Source organism: Solea senegalensis, linkage group LG14 (assembly GCF_019176455.1).
Source record: "Solea senegalensis isolate Sse05_10M linkage group LG14, IFAPA_SoseM_1, whole genome shotgun sequence".
NCBI lineage: Eukaryota > Metazoa > Chordata > Actinopteri > Pleuronectiformes > Soleidae > Solea > Solea senegalensis.
The window spans coordinates 13,231,384-13,252,218 of NC_058034.1; the positions used below are offsets into that span (position 1 = coordinate 13,231,384).

The 20,835-nt window shown below is 38.6% G+C and overlaps 2 protein-coding genes across 4 annotated transcripts in view; one reads left to right on the forward strand and one right to left on the reverse strand.

Moving 5' to 3' along the window:
• Positions 1-4,318, forward strand: part of usp13 (ubiquitin specific peptidase 13) — a 39,811-nt gene extending 35,493 nt beyond the window's left edge. For all 3 annotated transcript variants that reach the window (XM_044043532.1, XM_044043533.1, XM_044043534.1), the window contains exons 20-21: positions 486-570; positions 1,205-4,318. In XM_044043532.1, coding sequence (XP_043899467.1) covers positions 486-570; positions 1,205-1,301 — 182 coding nt within the window. In that variant the 3' untranslated portion in view covers positions 1,302-4,318. The remainder of the gene's footprint in view (positions 1-485; positions 571-1,204) is intronic.
• Positions 4,319-8,237: 3,919 nt separating this feature from the next.
• Positions 8,238-20,835, reverse strand: part of pex5la (peroxisomal biogenesis factor 5-like a) — a 69,948-nt gene continuing 57,350 nt past the window's right edge. The window contains exons 9-16 of the mRNA XM_044043535.1: positions 16,229-16,345; positions 15,229-15,372; positions 14,113-14,183; positions 12,822-13,040; positions 11,412-11,572; positions 10,884-10,888; positions 9,409-9,566; positions 8,238-8,909 (exon numbers count right to left, since the gene is read on the reverse strand). Of these exons, the coding sequence (XP_043899470.1) occupies positions 8,708-8,909; positions 9,409-9,566; positions 10,884-10,888; positions 11,412-11,572; positions 12,822-13,040; positions 14,113-14,183; positions 15,229-15,372; positions 16,229-16,345 (1,077 nt within the window). The 3' untranslated portion in view covers positions 8,238-8,707. The remainder of the gene's footprint in view (positions 8,910-9,408; positions 9,567-10,883; positions 10,889-11,411; positions 11,573-12,821; positions 13,041-14,112; positions 14,184-15,228; positions 15,373-16,228; positions 16,346-20,835) is intronic.

The following is a 20,835-nucleotide window of genomic DNA, read 5'->3' on the forward strand; positions in this document are numbered from 1 at the left end:
TCAAATGTTCGCCGCTCACTTGTAGAATGTGTGAGGAGGAGAATTTCTGCCTTTGCTTTACATGCATTTTACTGCGTGCCTGACTACTTGCTTTTCTTTGTGACACAGGCGTTAGTCCATATATCGTCAAATATATCGGGGTATTTTGTCAGCTTGGTAGGTAGGTATGAGTTTTGTGAAGGATTTAGTTCATCGTGTAGCAGAGCAGGTTAACACATATTTCCTTAGCACACTTTTTGATATTTAAGATTAGTTGTATGATAAATCTGAACCATTACAATATTATTTGTGATGTGTCTAACTGACAGAGCCTTTCTATTTTGTTTCATGCACCTTTGTGGAGGATTTGTAAAGTTTGAGCTCATAGTCAGTCTGCAGTTAAAATCACTGATTGATTTTTCTTGCTATCCCATTTTAATATTGAAAACATGGCTGTGGTAAATCATCGCATTCTGTTTCTTTTGTTTTTTTTCTCCTCTTTTCAGGCTATGAGCTTTTTGCCTTCATTAGCCACATGGGAGCGTCCACAATGTCTGGACATTATGTTTGTCACATCAAAAAGGAGGGAAGGTGGGTTGCACACAGTTTTGCTAAATAATGTGCAATATAATGTACATGTACAGTATATAGTTACTGTTGTACAGAGGCGACTTTGCATATTTTCAATCAAAAGCAGGATGTTGCTGTTCATAATGCATTTGTCTTCATTCACATCACCTACATGAGATGTCCAACCATCCATTTCATACCACTTTACCCTCCACATGAGGGTTGTGGGCAAAGGAAGGGGGCACAGATTGCCAGTCCATCACAGGGCCGACACACCGAGACAAACCATCCACTCTCAGTCACACAGTCACTTTAGAATGTCCAATGATCCTAATCCACAATCTGCATGTCTTTGGACTGTGGGAGGAAGCCACACAAGGGAAGGGAACCCACGTTCACATGGGGAGAACATGCAAACTCCACACAGAAAAGGCCCTTGGTCAAACCGGGATCCAAACTGGTGACCATCTTGCTGTGAGGCACCAGTGCCAACAACTGGACCGCGAAGAAAAATTAAATTAAAACCGAAAATATGTTGCCTCCGTTAGTTAGAATATTATTTATAATCAGTCTGCTTATTTAGACTGATTGTATCAAAATGATATACTCCTTACCTCCATACATGTACCTTGTTCTAATGTTCCTCCTCTTGCAGGTGGGTGATCTACAATGACCAGAAAGTGTGTTTGTCAGAAAGGCCTCCAAAAGACTTGGGCTACATCTACTTTTACCATCGACTGTCGAGCAGTTAAACTAATAGTTAGCACATCCACCCTGCAACCTTTGAAGAACAGCGATCAGAAGACTGGCAGACAACTCTATTAACATCTGTAGTGGAAATGATGGAAATCCTCTCAGACCAGCCACTCGCCGTACTGTGATGTCATTCAGGAGCAGCCAAGAACACTGGTCAGAAAGGGAAAGCAATGTGCTTTTTGTGCATCTGTGTTACGTCATGCTTTAAATGTATATTTCAGTGTTTATGTTTAAAAGGACATTTTCTCGACAGCGTAGGTTCGAAGGGATGTGTGCAATTTCAACTTCTGGACTTCTCTGGACACACAAAAATGTCACATATAAAATCCTATTGTTTCTGCTCTATGCCTTCAGCTACTGTGCCACTGTTTTAAAAGTGGCACATTTTATAAGTATATTTTCTAATGGCAGTGCTTCACTGCCAGCCCTGAAATGCTCTGGAGCTGTGATAGCGAAAACAAAAAATTACTGTGTTGTTTGTTGGTGGCTTTTCAAATTACTTTGAAAATATTCTGGTTGGGTTACGGAGAGACATTAGCATCATACTTTGCGCATATTTCATAATGAAGGGAATGAAAACTAAGAAGGCCATGAGATGGTGTTGAATGTGACACTATCGCTGGCTCAATAATGGCTCAGACTTTCTCCGGTTTTACTTGGAGATGGTGCACACATTTGTCAGTTTTAATGAGGAACTTAATGCACTGTGGTACACTGGCTGAGTTATCAGGATAGAAGTATTTTCTCCTTCCTGAGCACTTTTTGACACACATAAGTTAATATTCTGCACCAGATGCTGTAGAATTGGACTTTTTATTCACCACGTACAAGCAATTGAATGTCACATCAAATTTCTACTATAGTCTGCTGAAACTGTCAGTCCTTAAAGAGATTGATGCCTAAAGTTGCTCTTAATTTCTGATTGCTGTCACCATCGTTCTCCGTGTTCAAGTAAGTCATATCGTAGCCCCTAACCCTGCATTCAACCCATTTTTTTAATAGGTTTTGCTCAAATTGCAAAGTATTTGCATAGTGGGCAAAACTAAACTCTCAGCTGCAGCTGGTCCACTTTTGTTTCTTTAATCATGTTGACGGATTCAGACTGTGACCCAAAAGTTAAAATTAATGTTTTCTTTGACCTAATGGTACTTTTTACAGGTCAGTTAATGTTGATGTTTACCATTATGATAAAGGCTGCACAATTACCAGTGTCTCCTCTGCACATGCATCCCTCTGCTAGCAGACATGGTTCAGTGTTGAATATATCTTGGTGCTCACTGTTACCAAAACCTCCTCTTCTTCATTAATACCTGGAAACCAGTGAGACTAGGCTGTTCAGTCACCACGACCTCATGCTGGATTATCTAATGATGCTGTACTCTCACTGCTGTCTATAAACAGCAGCTCACTGTTGTCAGATCCTCCTGTCTACTTGTATGTGCCTGGAACTGGACTTGAATCTGGTTTTGAATGTTACATATCAAAAAAGTAGACTAATATCACAAAGAACCGGTGTTTTGTCAGTGAGGTGGACCCTTAAAGGTCCAGTGTGTTGACTGTAGAGTGCGAGAAGTGGAGGATTCCTCTGCTCGCTCACTCCTTTCCCCAAACACATCAGGGAACAATGGTGGCCTTTGGATACCAGAAAGAATGCAGCCATTTCCACTTTGTTCATCTCTTTATGTTTCTCATGTATGTGGGCGGAGCTATTCTTTGTCTGCTTCAGAACATGCAAGTTCAGGCTACTGTAGAAACGTGGTGACACAAGATGGTGGCCTCCAACAGTGCACATAAAAAGTTTCTTCCAAGGCTTTGAAAACAAAGTACACGTGAAAACATACACATATGCAAAGCCTCCTAAATGTTACACACTGGACCTTTAATTCCAATTTGATGACCTGTGATCAAACTTCTGGTGCACATATTGTGTTTTAAAGGGGAGTTCTGCTGAAAAGTGACTTTCAGAGTGTTGTATTACGCTGATGAAATGTAACATTTAAGGTGACTTTGGAGCCTTCACTTTTGATGTTACAGAAAAGGAAAATCATTTGGCCATAAAAAGACATTTCTCAAGAGAGTTGAAAGAAGAAAAACTGGAAGGAGCAACTGAAAGTCTTTCAATGTTTTTTAAATGAAACAGAAGACTGTCTTTTCTTGTAGGATAAAAAAATAAAAATACTTTATAAGTACTCAGATTAACATCTTACTTTACAGAATAAAATCATATTTCTGAAGCACTCTTCTTTAACAACACTGTCTAGACACCGATTTTAATAAATCCTGACCTCTCTTCATCAGATATTACTTGACAAACTGCTGCAGTGTGCTTGTCTGTGCAGCAGGAAATTCTATAATGTTTCTATGCAAGTCTTGTGTTTCTGCGATTAAAAAAGGATAATTATTTCCCCTCAGAAACTGAATGTGTCCTGTCAAAACCCTGGGTGATGAAGTTGTCGCCTTGCTTAATGATGTTTAGTCCTGCGTCTTCAGATATCCTGTGCAATTCATTTCATTTCTCTGCACCTTTGTTCTCCCTCAGTCTCCTGATTATGTTATTGTCTTTTTTTTTGTCTTTTTATTTCAGCTTTCCCTCGAGCTCAGTCTCTTCCATTCTTCCCCTTTACGTTGTTAAAACGTATCAGTTAAATTTGCCACAAAAAGGCTTTGTCACTGTCAGCATGTGCACTAGACGTTGACATTTAGTCATTTGGATTGTGCCATTGTACTTTTGTGAGTTTTGTTCTCTTTTCTCATTTAACTAAATGTCAAAAAAAAAGAAAGAAAAAAAGATTCACCTGTTTTTACTGTGTTGCCTTTTTGCATACAAGTTTGTGCCAGTTCTGTAGTTCTTATTACATAGTTTTCCTGAAGGGTTTATTTTAAGTTGACTTTTGTAATGTCTGCATTTATCCATACATGGCTTAGGTGTATGTGAATAGAGTCTTTATGACAGTACAGTGGCACTGTTTACTTACGATTTTTTGGATAATTGAATAAACTACACTTTTGTGAAGACTTGGCTTCTTTAACAATGGAACTTCAGTGAAAGTGTTGACTTGAAAAAAATGAGACACAAGCGTGGATTATATAACAACCGTTTATTTTAAAAGATTACTTTCATATTGGACGCTTTAAAGGTGCTAATGCTTTCCTTGTGATTATACAGGAAGAGTAATATGCATTATAGTGTTTCAATAAACCAACTACTGTATATAAAGTATATATTTTCTAAGTTCATTCATCAAAATAGCATTTTTATTCATACATGTGATGCATTGATAAATAAACCAAACAAATTACCTTTGTACACATGTTGAATTAAAGGAGTGAAGACAGGAATGTACACAACATGTAGTGATAACTTTCACAAACCTCAACCAGTGAAGCCACAATTGCCATTTTATAAAGGCTTTGGAGAGTGTGTCGATGACAAAGATTTATGATTTAAGTACATACATACAGAGTATCTCCAGTATTCATTCTACCTCAGAAGAATTCCTGAATTGAATGTGTTGCAACCTGCAGAAAGCTAGAAATAAGATACTTCACAAATCAATATATTTGAAAACGTCATTATTTTGACACGTTATTTCATTCTGCTTCTTTTCATAATCATATTTCTATTTAATTCCCATAACTTACATGATTATATATATTTTTTTTATTTTAATGTCTTTGTCAATCAACACAAACTGGTCAAAGACTAGTTGTTTCAACTAACTAATCACACCTGTATTAACCTATATTAAAATGCTCTAAAGCAGTCAAATTAAATAATCCTTTTTATCGTTATAAACCTATGATGTTTTATATGACATTAAAGTTTTTTAAAAAAATGCATAATAATTGATGTATTCATATGATGTTAAGAATGATAATGCTTTGACGCTCAAAAACATGGTTTACAACATTTACAACCGCTTTAAAGGTTGGGGCTACTGCAGCAGTTACTGATCTCTACTAAATATAACTATGATTAGCCAGTTGTAGCAATATACCTTTAGTTTAAGTGTGTTAAAACATCAGTGCTCAAGTCTTGCACATTTTATATGCAAGAAAAGGATATATGCTTAATATACACATCAGTTCCTGTCAAGGTAGTATTGTAAAAAAAAAAAATATTGTACGCAAACCTCGTGTTGAAAAGAAACCATTTCCATGTATTTCATGCATAAAAATGAAAAGAATGTAAAGGATCCAGCATGCAATCAACCTCAGTGCCTCAGAAGCATGCGATAACCTATAGGGCAGTTCACCTGAGAAGGTACAGTAGAAGGTTCTACAAGAGGAAACGTGTCACCATGCATCCTACGTCAATGCACAGCAGTGTATGTGCAGAGTTTACGTTCAGGTTTTAACTTTTTTAACCAGCCATTTACAGTTTCTTTATAAAAAAAAAATATGGTTTTCACTGGGAACATAATATTCCTTGTAATGCAACGAAAATAAAAGTCCAACCATAAACTTGAGTTGATTTAGCGGTCACCTTTTACGAGACATCATGTTTTCTCAGGGGCAGAATATGTTTGTATTTATAACGACGACAAAAACATTCTCTCAGACTCTATGAGGTTTTTGGTGAACTAAGACAGAAATACAAATGAATTTCCTGCAGGACACTGCTACAGATCCTCCTTTGGGATTCATTACAGAAGAAACAGTGAATGTCAGTGGTAACACATAATTCAACCATGTGCTACCATTTACCATCGATGAGCCAGCACTTGCACTCAACACAAAACATGTGAAGGACTGACATTCAGATTGTAGTCTGAGACAAAAAGGGACACACTAATGTGAGTGGACATCACATTAATGTGTGGGACATAAATGTCTGAACCAAAGTTCATAGCAGACCAAACTGGTGGACAACCCATTATTGTCCTCTAGAGCAGGGAGTCTCAATCGTGGTCCCACTTCCCTGCACGTTTTCGACATGTCCCTGCTGCAACACGCCTGATTCAAAGGAATGAATCGTTATCAGGCTTTTGCAGTGCTTGCTGATGAGCTGACCGTTTGAATCAGGTGTGTTGGAGCAAAGAAACATCGAAAACATGCAGGGAAGGGTCATCTCTGCTGATGTTTGAGTTAAAACTTTTTGATATCACACATTTTAATTCATTAACAATTCATTAAGTGTATAAGCTAAGTTCCCACCTCTGCTCTGACCTTTGCCACTGTCAAGCCCCTGTTATGACCTCAGGGTTGTGCTTTCTCTGCCTCGTCTCTCTCCCTCTCTGAATGTGTGTGTGATGGGTTGCAGGTGTGCATGCTTGATTGCATGACGTGTGTGCAAGTTTTTAGTTGGATCCTGGGAGCTGATTGTTCCTGCACAGGAGGTTCCAGTGGACTTGAATCACTCACGGTAAGACTGCCTGCAGACCCCACGCTTGTTTTTAAATGAACCTTTTAAATTAGTTGTTGTATGCAACAGTACAAGTTGCATACAAATGCGCTGTTTTATAATCATTTAATTTTACAATTCATTATAATTTTTAAATGACAATGTAACCAAATATAAGCCTCGCAAAAGTGAAAAATATTTTAAAAAATCCGCCTTTCTTTCACATCTGGAGTCAAATAACATAACATAAAAGATGATGAATGCATGTATCTGTCTGTCACAAGTGGGTTTTCGAACCTCACAACTCCTTACCAGCAGAGCTTATGGCAGTGACTCAAGATTGAGGCCAATTTTGTGTCCCAGTCTCTACCAGGCCATAAATAACGCGTTATAAAACCAAAGCTGTGGGCTGTACAAAATCCGACTGAGGGCCGGGCTTGGCCCGTTTATGTTATGGACTTTGGACATTACTGTCTTAATGGTGCCAACAATCTCTCACTAAAGCAGTTATTTTAGCTGTAAATGTCTTAATGTAAATTTAAGTTTTAATGTAACTTAAATATAATTGGATGAAGAACAGCTACTCTGTTGAGCACTCTGGAAGTGGGTTTCCAAGAGAGCGCATGCTGTGGGCCACTACAATAACACATGGACGTGATAACAAGGCTTGATGTATAGCACATTGATTTCATTGTGTGCGATTGAGGTCACAAACATATTGCTACATTGTAGGGTTAGAAAACACAAAGGCTACAATTCGGGAGAATGGTGTTTCTATAAATGTGTCTCTGTGGAAAGAAGAGCAATTGTTTTTGTCTGCCCTGCGGTTCCCTCTTATATAGACCATGACCATCAAGGGGTTTGGCGAATGGCTCTTGTACTGGTCTCTGGTTTCCACTGTTTTCCACCTTTTGGTCCACTGAGGGAAAAACTGGCAATTATGGGCAGCAACATAAAACATGACCGTTTGCATAGGATCTCAGATAAAAACAGGTTTCTATAGCACACCCGAAAACGTTTTCTTCTGATATTAAACACAGGAGCTTCTAGAGATGTTTAGGATGAAAAGGATATTTTGGACCATTCCCCATATGAGGATGTTTGAAAGTTTCCACACTAATTAAGGTTTTACAGATCGTGGCTGCCTGTAAACTTCTTTAACCAGTCAGAATAAAGGGAGCGACGATAAGCTCGGAGCCAAGTAAACAACAAAACAAAAATGAATGGCTCATAAAGCTTTCAAGTTCAGAAGATGGCAGTTATTTAAAGAAATTCACACCAGTCTGAAAGTGGCTTAGCATATTGTTACCATAAAAAATAGTATAAATAAATATTGTTGTTCGCATGCATTTGAGTAAGGCTTTACAACCTGGCTTGCACATTCCACTAGGGTTAGGAAGTCGTCTGTTTGTGCAAAGGGAAATCTTCTAAAATTACGTCAGTTTTAAATCCATTTATGAAAATTCTTATTCATGCAGTATAATATTTCTCCACTGAAAGAGGAGGAAAAGAAGCCAGGGACAAAAATTTGGAGGTTCAGGTCATATGGTGCAGTTTTTGTCATTTACACACTGAATCTATTGTTCAGCAGAATGAGACAGTTTTCAATCACTGTTCTTTTTTTTTTTTTCACTTTCAAATCTCATCTTTACCCTGCAAATGGTTTCTTCAGTGGGTTTCTCAAACTGTCCGTCTGTCTCTCACTCATGGCTCAGCTCTGTTCCACTGGATGAGTCAGTTTTTAATTGATGTGTTCTCTAAGGCATTGCTTGTACAATCTTTGCCTGTCCTTGTGCTCTTCAGGGAAATCACAAATTGCAGTGCAAATCCATCACAAAGTAGTCACTTCTAGCACTTGGAAGAAGTTGTCCTCAAATCTGGTCCGAGGTACTTGGGCAAGAAAAATATAATAACTCTGACAACTGCAACTCTTACTGGACGTGCATAAAAACATCCGATCTGAACTTTTCAGACATGTGCATTTTGGGCTTTTGGCTGTTGGATAAAATCTGGAGAATAAGCGAATGGGGCAATGCTATCATTACTTCCTCCTGTTCCTCAAATATCAAGGTTAAAGGCTCGCATTAGAAGATCCAAGTCACCAATGTTTGCGGCCTGGAACAGTTCAGGCTGGTCCATCATTGACAAAGCTATCCTCAGAGCAGACCAGATGTTTCCAGACATCACCTGGTGTGATTGCTGGCGACTTTGGCTTTTCCTCTGAAGGCTCAAGGCAGTCAGGAAGTTACTGGCAGCCTCTCTGTAGAAGAAATGATAAAAGCAATGGTTTAGAGGAGGCCTGATTTGTCACAAGTCTTGTAAAGAACACCAAGCTTCGAGCACCATCCACTTAAGACCATAGTGTGAGTGAGACAAAGCCCTGTCAACAGCATTTTGCAGTTACTTTAACCTGAGAAAGGTCATTAACAAATGAATAGTATTCTGATCTTAGTTGGGTGTCGGAGATGAATGTTTAAAATCTACAGATCTTTAGCCTCTCGTGTACAGTTCACTGACTGTGTGCAGGACCTTCAAGCTGGTAAACAATGTGAACAATAACGCCGTAAGCTGCAGCAACGTAAACAACTCCTAAAGCCCCCAACTTGGCTGACACGCCCATGAAGCAATGCAGCATGCATATTTTTTACCAAGTAGAAGCAAACGTCGGCAGATTTGACTGCAGTATTTGTTCTCACCATCAAAAGCAAGTGGAGACTTTGTCCCACTTTGCTGTAGTCTACTTGTCTCAGGTCACTCACCTGTGAGCCCCCAGGTTAATACAACTGATACCCAGGTTGTAGCGAGACCTAATGAATCCTGGCTGCAGCTCGAGGGCTCGTGTGTAAGCCTCCACTGCCTCTTCGCTCCGATCTCCATTTGCCAGTGTGGCTCCCAGGCGGTTCCACAATAAGTAGTCCTGGATGGTGGGTTGAAAATATTGAGGTTATTAGAAGATGAAAGTGAAAGAGATAATGGGTTTTGCAGCTCCAGATTCATTTTATTTGGGTGGAGAGGGGACAAAATGGCTCATTTCATACTAAAGGTTGCAGACCCCTGGTCTCGGGTCGTCGGTGGAGGAGAATGTCTGTCTGCGTTTATTTGCTGAGAGCTCATGGCAAAGATCTCAACAATCAATTCATTTTCCAGCGATCTCACTGACTATAACTTTAACCTCTTGAAATGAATGCTAACCAGCATCTATTCATTTTCTCTTTAAGTCTTATCTGTGTTGTGTGTGTTTAGGGCTGACAGAATAATCTAAAAGTGCCAGTGAAATAGAGCTGAATAACCTGTTCTGCTACATAACACTGTGACAGCATGACAAAGCAAAGTTACAGCAGCGAGCTATAGCTCACTTTATTGTTTTTTATGTTTGTTTTTTTGACAAACAACAATAAAGTGTGTTGAAGCATTGCCCAGCTTGCTGCTATAAAGCAGCCTAACAAGGTCAGATTAAGGGAAGCTGAGTTACATCACGGACGGTGTCCTTGCATTTCCTATATGCAGGTGGACAATCACATACAGAGGTCATGGTTTTCCGTAACACTGGTGTCCCTGTCTGAGACAGTGCTGGAAAGACAGAGGCTGATATGCAATGTAAGGAAGGTTTTGGTTATATGTGTGTGCATGGTTGTTTTGTTTGTCGTGTGCATTTAATTGTGTGAAATATTGGCCTGTTTTTAGTTTTCTGCATAAAACTCTGCGTGCACTATGTTTCAGTCTTGTTCTGGATCCTGATTAAGTGTGTACTCTAGTGTGCCACACTAGAGTTGATGAGGCCAGATTTGGCAGCTTCTAGCTTCACATATTAGTGTCACAGTTTGATGTGGCCCACTGCATCTCTTGGCACGAGCTCTCCCTCAGTATTTGTAGCTTCAGATCTCTAAGGATGTACACATGCTCGAGGGCTTCATGTCTCGCCAAGTTTGCATGGGAACATGTATGTGAAAAAACCAAAACATTTTTAAACTATGTGTTTACATAATTATAAGGTGCTCATATTGGGCCATGACATAATATTTCATTAAAGGTTGCACATTACTATACAAGTCAAGATTAATATATTATATAAATAAACACACAAAGTACCTAGTGGACAATAAACCACAAAATAAAGGTTAATGTTCTCTATTTTTTCCTTTTGTTTTGAAAACCTTTTAGAAGCATTTTTTAAATCATAAAGCCATATTCTATATCTTTTGTTCTAGGATTGTGATGTGAATGAGTGACAGACTTCTTCTTTGTCTGTAATAATGGATGGATCAAACTTTTTATCATAACTTACAGTCAGTTCCAAACTCGGTACATGCATGGAGGAGGCAGAACTAAAAAATAATTGTAAAAATATATTGAGAATGTACTTGTTTACATTGTGACAGCTTATGGCAATCACAGGAAGAAAAAGAAAGAAAGAAAGGGTATACTGCCTTTGTTGTTACGTCAAATAAGTCTTAGCTTGTATTCACTAAATAACATTTTTAAGAAATAATGTTGAAAACTGTACTGGATATTTTCAGTACCAAATCACCACACTAATTGGTAATTAAAATAATTCTTGGTAAATTTTCAATATGTCAATTTGAAATGACCTTTGCTATAAAACACATGAAATAGACATTTCATTTGTCACATGTTGTGATGTGTGTTGCAGATTTTGAACTTATTGTATTGCCTTGATATTATTTCTGTTTGCAGAGCATCTATTCTATCTTTGTGTGTGTGTGTGTGTGTGTGTGTGTGTGTGTGTGTGTGTGTGTCCCACCTCGGGCACTGACAGCTGTATTGAAGGCATCTACAGCTTTGTTGAACTCTCCACTGAGGTTGTAGAGCACCCCGAGGCCCGTCTGCAAATCTGGATCGACACTCTCCGAGTTGTGCTGACCTGCTTCCAGGAAGAGCTCTTTGACCTCAGGTAGCAGGGAGCTGTGCTCACAAACACACACACACACACACACGCACACACGCACACACACACACACACACACACACACACACACACACACAGATAAGGATACGTGTGAATTTAACTTAAGGCTGCTGAGTGAGTGCAGTACCTTGATGTGCATTGTACTGCATGTTAAAAAGGAGAGAGGGAAGGAAGGAGCCTGACAAATAGTGTTAAAGGGAAGAAGAAACTGAAGAGAAGGACTAGTAGAACTGAGACAACGTGTGTGTTTTTGGTCCAATTTATATAATCCCTAATTTAGAGTTAATCAACCCAAGCAAACGTGTTTTTTCTTCCTTCATTCCTTCACACTGAAGCTGACATTGAACCTTAAAACAACATGCAGAAGACTTAATAACTATAGTTAGGTTTGTCCATCATGTCATGTCAGATGTAGGAGTTTTCACTCAACAATACACAATTATTAACCCCCTTGTTCGTTGACCCCTGGGTTCTCTGATTGATTTCTGTTGGACTAATCCGTTTGGACTCTCTGTTGTTCTTTAGTTTATTGTGTCTGGTTTCCTGTTTTATTTTGTAGTTTTTCCTTGAGTGTAACTTTTACTTCCTGTCCTGGCTTCCCTTTTGATTGTCTGCCCCGCCCCTAATGTGTTTCACCTGTGTCTTGTTAGGTTCAGCTGTGTTTGATTGCCTCTGTGCTCCCCAGTGTCTCTGTTGGTTCATTGCTGTTTCTGGTCCCAAAACCACAAGGTATTTCAAGTTTGTTTATTATTTGCCTTCCCCACCATGTGAAAAATGAAATGCATACGTGTTGGAAACAATGCTGTATTATCTTAATATGATACATACACAGTATATGTCAGCTACCAGTATTATTTATCATAGTTTTCATACAGATGAAGAAATTGGCTGTGAAGATTAAATCCTCCATGAGATATTAAATCTGTAAAAACATAGTGCTAACCTACTTAATATTAAATTGTTGGAGAAATCATTAAAAAAAATCAATCCCACATCATTTGCAATTATGGTGGCTGGTTATAGCAGGGCAGAAATCATTCTTTCATCTTATCTTTTGAATATTCACTTGATGAGGCACCCTGGCACAAACTGTTTTAGGTAGTCGGTTAATGGTTTCCAAAAGAAATTATGCCAATCATTGGGATTTTACCTCCTTAAAGGAAATGTTTGGTTGCCTTTCTCTCAGAGTAAACTGAGTAATTGTTCTCCTCTTCAGTCTAATATACTCTATATACTATACTCTACCTTTCATGTCTGTTCATGTTGGGAACATGTGACATCCTGCGCTGGGAGTTTGGGGATCCCATGAGGTGGGTCTTGCCCTTCAGCAGGTGCTTGTATTTAGGATTGTGTCTCAACCAGCGCAGCAGGGCCTCACAGGCATCATGGCGCATACCAGTGTTGGTCAGGCTCACTGCCAGAGCCATGAGGGCCAGTAGGTTGTTTGGGTGGAGCTCCAAACACCTGGATGGAGACAGAGTCCAGGCATTAGACATAAGGAGAGACGGTGAAAGTGTGCAGTTCAAAGGGAAAACTAGATTTGATAGGCATTAATTGGAACATTGGGACATTGGGAGCAAAGGGACATCAGGCAGAGGCTAATGATTTTCTGGTTCAGGATGAATGAGCTGCTCGGCTCCTGCTGTGTTTGTTTTGCATGCCACAGCCAGAGTTTGATCATTTGCATTAGGTTTGCCTATGGAAAAAAAATGATGTTGGCGACAGCGTTGCATCCGCAGTATTGTCATGTGGACGGCTGCCATTAAGACCTACACTGACCTTTGGGAAAAAAAAGAGGAAGAAGAGGAGCACTGTGTTGTATAACACAAGAAGTCAGGCCAAAACAGGATTTAGCTTTCATCAAGATAAAGCCAGATACCAGCTAACTGATGTGGCGACTTCTTAAATCTGTCATTTTAGACTAACTTAATTATTCCAGTCCACCAAGATTACGTAAACTTTGGTTTAGCCAACACAGATCTGTAGCAAACTTACAAGAATGTGTTCCTTGCAAACATGTTTTACAAAGATAAGTAATTTAAAGTAGAACATATTTTGTGACCTACTAACCAAAATTTCCCTGGCCAGTTAAAGTCAGTGTTTTGTTTTGTTTTTTCAATAAAGGCCTTGTGGCAAACAACAAAATACAACAGATTTGTAACTTGATGCTTTAATAACAGGACTAATGTCTTATCTCACTTCATACAAACACTCAATAATTAAGTAAAATAAACCATGCAAACTACTAGGATATCCATACATCTGCTGACTTAATGCAGGGATATTATAGGGATTGGTAACCTGTTTTAGAAAAGTAGTGCTCTTGAATTGCCGCCTCTTGTCCGTTTAGTTTCTTGTCACACCTGTACTGTGGGATCATTGTGCACGTGGGGACTGAAACTGCAAGTTTTCCTTCCAGTTTCTGGTTTAGGAACTTGGGACAAATCTCATCTTCAATACAGCCTCTGATAATGTATAACGTTTCAAATTCCATTTGTGCAAATATTCTAAATGGGATGCAGTTGTTTCTCCCCACCTTTGGAGGGAGACAATCGCTGACTGCTCGTTCTCGTTTTCAGCCTGGGTGGTCCCCAACACTTGCCATGCCTGCAGGAAAACAAAATACAGGCAACAGTAAACAGCAGGGTGAGGAGCTGTATTCTCAAGAGGCTGATCCACTGTTACAGTGGATCAGCACAGATACAGCACAGAGTATTTCAGACAACAGCAGTGAATTCAAACAGAACTCCACAGGATGCAAAATGTTCGTGATGTCGGAGCAGTGTGCATGCGGCAATCAGATGTTGATTGGATACCTTGGGGGTGGGGGCTGATGGGTGTGTGACTAATTCTTACACTCTGGACCTTTAACAGATCATCAAAAATGGTTGCACACTCGGAAAAAGAACATTCATAATTCTATTGATCAGTGCAAGAGGGCAGAAAAACTAAACCAGGACCCATAACGTGAAATTATATTTCTCCTCTGTAATGACAAACTTAACCTGCTCTGAAGCTAAACTCAAGATGTTCTTTTTCTTTTCGTTCCACTCTTTGAAATGAGGGGTGAAATCATTTTTGAATAAGGTCGTCACAGTAGGGCAAGAAGCCACAAGCACCCTTGGAGGAAATTTAGAATCGTATTAGTTCCATACAACTAGGGATAATCCTCTCTCCAGAATAACTGGCATTTGTATATTCCAAATTCTAAAATAACTTTGTATAAAGACATGATCTTTCAGCCTATAAAGATGTCAGTCTGTTTCACACAGCCTGGTCAGGGAGGCTTTCTTACTCTGTAGCTTATCTCAACAGGAGGTGGAGTTAAGTGACGTTGGATTAGCCTTGAGATCGAGCTAAAAACCAATTGCTGTAGCAAGTTTTTTCCCCCTGTGCAAGGGCTTTTGTGGAGTATTTCCATCACTCAATGTGAGGGTCTAAGGATAGAGGGTCATCTGCTGTACAGACTATAAAGCCCTTCAAGGTGAACTGTGTTTGTGATGTTGGGTTACATAAATCAAATTGACTTGACTTGGTTGACTGACGCAGGACTACAGGTTTGTAGGTGTAAAGCTCCTTCCCTTTGGAAAATACAACCCACAGTTGGAATTACAGGCGTCTCTGGGGTTAAATTGGACAAAAATGAATTCACCTCTGAATCATGAGGATCTTGCAAGACAGCTGCTTCCAGAAGTAGGACAGCATTTGGCAGGTCTCCCTCTCGAGATTTCTTTTGTCCCTCTTCAAATGCGTTGGGGAAGTCCTTATAAGGATTATCTGTGTGGAAGTAGTAACCCTGTCAGACACAAAAACAAAAACAGGGACAGTGGCAAAGTCAGTTTCCTGTGCAGTTGTACATTTAAACAAAGCCACAGAAGCTGGAATTGATCTTTTTAGCTTCACATCAAACTTGAGCTGTGCTCCAGGGGTTTATCTGTTCTATTTAAATGTTAAAAGCTTGTGATGAACATGGCGTGTGTGAGGCCGTCTGCTTTTTCTGTGAGAACTAGTTCTGTGGTGAAATGACTAAGGAAGTTCACAAGTCTGTACTTTTAATATACCACTGATGAGTGAAGTCAGTCAGCTGTAAGTTGTATGTTCTCCATCCCATTTACAGCCAACATGTGCACTGTAAGAACTACTTACCATTCTTTTTCACAGTCAACACAAAGTATTAGACTTAGTTGTCCAAGGACACTTTTTAAAGTCATAAAAGACAGCAGTGCATGTTTTTCTGGCTGACTGCTCTATAATTGCCTTTGAAACTATAAGATACCAAAGGGAACATCGTTACTTTTTTATGGACATTTCTTTTTAGACATAATGTCAATCTCTTCTCTCTGCATGGAAAGTCAGAGGGAAGAGCATTTTTCGGACATAACTGGATAGGTTTGTCTAATGGAAGAGATCTGATTGCATTTTGTTGTTCCCTGCTGTAAAAATATTCTATAGTATAGACTCTCATGTCAAATGTACAGTAAACATACTTAAGACGAGTGTTTACATTATTTATCATCAGCCACCTTTGCCATACATAATATAAACAGGAATGCATTATTTACACAACATAGGCTATGAATACTGAACCTGTTAACCTGAATAACAGTGTAAATGCATGCACTTTCTACATCTAACATGTTGACAATAGTGACCTTCTCATGTGGTGAGACACTGGAGGGAATTTGGGCCTGCTCGTTCTCTGTCAGCCAGTTCCGCCGCGCAAGCTCCTCCCACTCTGCTTGCATCTTATCCCAAAACTCTGTATCTGACTGCAGATGATGGAGGGAGGGAGAGGTGGGGTGGGAAGGATGGAAAAAGGAGGAGGAGGAGGAGGAGGAGAGGGTGAGAAGAGAAGAGGGAGGGGATGATTAGTGCACTGTAGAATAACAGCTCCTGTAATTTCCTATTATACAGTTGGAAATGTCACGCCATGAGGCTCAGTGGTTGTTCTGACTGTAACATAAGGAGCCCACATATCTGATGAAACATCACATTTAGTGGAAGAAACACTCTGCACTTGAAATTCAGATGAATGCGATACCACCAGGAAAAAAGTCCGTGTACGAGACAATATCCTGCTGGCACAAATGAACTGGCAGAACTCCTAAAATGCAAGTTAACACTTGAGAGGTAGTTCTGATGAAACTAATTACTTCAGAATACAGTTTTAGAATTAGAAAGCACTCTTTTGGTTTCACATATGCACAAACAATAACAAAATCATTCAATCGAGCTCATGGTCAAAACAGCTTCACATGGTCAAAACAGTATTATGGTTTTAAAGTCTCTGTTAGGTTGACATTTGAACTCTTTCTCAGTGTTTTAATTGGCTTGCATGAATAATCGGCTCCACTTCCTGGAATAGCTTCTCATTTTCTGTCTGACAGGAAATCACAGCCTTTACAGTGAGTGTATTAGATGCATGTTTGTATTAGTCATGTATTTAATTTCTTCTGTACGATGATCCAAAGGATTTTGTTTACAACATTACTTTTTTCCTGCAGTGTACGTTGTCTTGGTTTGATGTCTTGGTGTAATTGGATTTACCAGTGAACGGATGAAAGTAACCGACTGAAGTAATTATACGCAAGACTGCAGAGAGTAACTGTCTTTTAGATTAAATGTAAAGCAATTTTAGGAATATTCTCCAAATGCTGCAATGTGAATAAAATCATTTTGACACCGTCAGTAAAATACAAGTCAAGGGAGTCGTTCTAAAATAAACCTTTTCCAACTTCCACATTCAAATGTTTCCAAAAATGATTGTACACCACAGTAATCAGCCGTGCAGTGAACTGTTCTAATCACAGACATTGTTGTTTGGATGATGAGCCTCATTTCATAACTTAAGAGCAATGAATAAAACTGTACGTCACAGTCACTCTGTACTTTGCCTTAGGCCCAGTGCTCAATGAGCTCTACGTGAGGCTCGTGTTTGACGGAGGTGAAGAGCAATTCAAAAATGAAGTTGTGATTCAGTCGTATAATGTTTATATTATTATATAGTTTAGATTTGAGGGCACAGGATTCTAAGGAAAACCTTTTTTTTTATATTTGAAATCACTCTTTTCTATCTTAAAACTGCTGCTGTCAGTGAAATGTGTATTAAATAGCTATAATAATCTATAATTTTCATATTGCTGATTTTAATACGGAGAATCATATTCATAATTTCTACATTCTCTCCTACTTAACTTAAAATTAAATTGACTATTTATCTTCTTCATCTCACTGTTTTGCTAATGACACTGTGCTTATCTTTCTCAAACTCAATGATCCCATTTCAGTCCAACTTTATGTTTAAACAGAGGGTTTTTTATTTAATAACAAAATTGTTATTTTTAGCCAGATTGAACCTGCTCATGGAGCCACATATTCACTCTGCCTCTGATCATTGAAGAGAAGTTGTTTTTTTGAAAGGGATTAAAAGAGATATTTTTGTACATGTCAGCAAAGCTAAAATTAGATCTTTTTAATTTTCATGATTTCAAAAAAAGTTGAAATGTGCCTTTTATTTTTACTCACTTTAACTCAACTGCCTGAATGAAGAGGTGAAACAGATTCCATGTGCTCACAAAGCTACATCAATCTATCAGGACACACAGTATCTCTTTAATTTCTTATTTAATTTAAAAACTCATGTCTTTTTCATGGTAAATTCTTAACCTCTTTATTTATACAATTGGTTGTGTTTCGTTGATGCAATGAAAAACTTTTAAATGGCCATATTTGAATTTGAACGAATCACATAATCAAAACGGTTTACAGATTTATTTCCCCAGTTATCACGATTGTAGTCTGAAGTATTCCCAGCAGCATGATATGTCGATACTTGGCTTTTTTTTATGCCCATCATTTCTGCCAATTTAATAAAACAGGCCAGAAACTCAACATGACAGCCCTGTATACACTGTGTGTGTCTGTGTGGTAACTATACAAAGGAGGGTGGGGTCAGAAAGAAATACTATAAGATTGAGCATTACTGTGTCAAAGGACTTTCATCTCCACATCTTAGAGGCTTGTGATTGACATGGAGGCCATAGTGTGGCCTCTGATGGTGAGAGATAGCAGGTAATTGCAGGATACTGACTCTCAAACAAATTGCCTGAGGGAGAGTCTCCACCATTGTTTCTGTCAGGAAGTGAACTATCACACTTCATGTGGTGGAGATGGGTCAGAGCATAAAAGTCAAAATAATCATATAAAAACATATGATAAAACACTATTAGCACTCAATTTTGTACTTGTTTATTAAGTAATTAAGTAAAGCTACCTTGCATAACGTTTGTTGATTTCTGTAGTTGTTTCTGTTTCTGCCTCTTTGGTTTTCATGAACAGCAATGTAATGTAAGATTATTTTTATGTCGTGTCCTTCAACAGAAAATGGGTTCTTTTAATTAATACTATCAGACCTGACAGAGGGTGCAATTGTGTGTATACACCAGCAGCAGAGGGACAAGCCGGGTGGGGACAAGAAGTGTGTATGAGTCAAACTGATGGATGACTTGGTTTCTTGAGCAGTTCCAGTTGTACTCTCTCTCACTTCACTGGCACAATGCTGTTGTTAATGAATCACTGTCAGTGAGGGAATGTTGCCTGCTGACACAGATACTATTCTACGGCTGTATTGACACCGTGTAGAGTCGTGTAGAGCTGATTTGCTTCATCAGCATTGTGTGAACTCATTTGGAAATGGTTTGAATGTCATGGGCATTTTTTTTTGTAACACTTATGCCCAAAGCAAGTTGATTTAAAAAGGGTCATTTGTCACTTCTGTTTACTTTATGTGCTAAAAAGGCAATATTTGTTGTTTCCCACACACATGGGAATTTGGTATCACTATTTTTGGATCATTTTAAATCATTATAATAACTACTTTCCACCACTGTTCTATAATAACAAATGTGTCATGAATGACCACTAATCCTGATATGACTGCGCAGCCTAATTATGTCTCTTATTTTCATGTTATTTCTTACATTACACCCACTGTGTTCATTTACATAACATTAATTATTTCACATTATTTCTCACCATGCTCCCTGTAGTTGCATTACTGGTGACAAACTAAATACAGTCAGTCAGTCAGTCATCATCTACCGCTTTATCCTACCGCTTTTGTCAACACTGATATTGGCAGATTAATTATGTGGAACAAGACAATTTATATCTTGTATCACTGGAGCAAACACGCTGCTGCGACTCTAATTTCAGCAGCACTGAAGTTGCGTGAAATGGTTCTGTGGAGTAATGGAGTACATTGTGCTTCCTGACACCAAACTTGTCACCACTGTGTGTAAAATAAACTGTTGGTGTGTCAGTGGTGAGGTGAGAATTTATTAGGTACCTCATGAATATATTATTGACAACATGGATAATCATGGCACCACCAACAAGTTACACATACTTGTGGCTGTTTTATATTTCATACTGTGTACGTACAGTATATTGGCCTTCAGCATATTTCTATTCGAGCATTACCATAATAAAGTCAGTTAAAATACATGAACTAATGTTCTTTTTTTTTTAAAAAAAAGATTAATTTACATAAAGAAATAAAGATTAAACTAAGTTTACACGTATGAAACAACATACACAGATCAGCTATAACAATAATGAAGGTGACTGTTCTTAGTATTCTCCTGGATTGGTCATTTTAATTTGTTACCACGCTAACAATGCTCAATTTACAACACAGCTTTATTCCGCTTTTTAATATATAACATAAACACTAATTGCAATCATGAAGGTATTAAAGGAAATGAGGGGCTTCAGGCTATGAAGCTTGTAGCAACCATAGAACGGTCCACTCACTTACTCAGTGTCTGAACCTCTGAAATCTGCTTTTGTGTAAATAATCCTGTAAAAAATGCACAGCCACATTGCTGAAATGATGAATTCATAGCATGTTTGAGTTAATTTACTGACTCAGCAGAACGTAATACTCCCAGAGCTCATATTAAAGTGCACAAATCTCATATTGTAAAACAAAATAAACTATAACTAACAGTATAGTAGTTAGAATTTTTCTTTTTGCCTTTGCTGAAATGTTCTTGGCAAAAACAAATCCTTAACTGAAGGGTTTCTTATCATGCATAGTATAACTACTACACACTAAATCTCAGTATTTATCAAGTTGACTCTAATGTTATCTGTTTGCTCTGCTTTAGTTGTTTTAACTTGATACCTCTGTAGAGAACCAAGCCCATGAATAGGGGTGACTTATCCACTTTGCCCAGGAGGCTTACATTACAAAAAG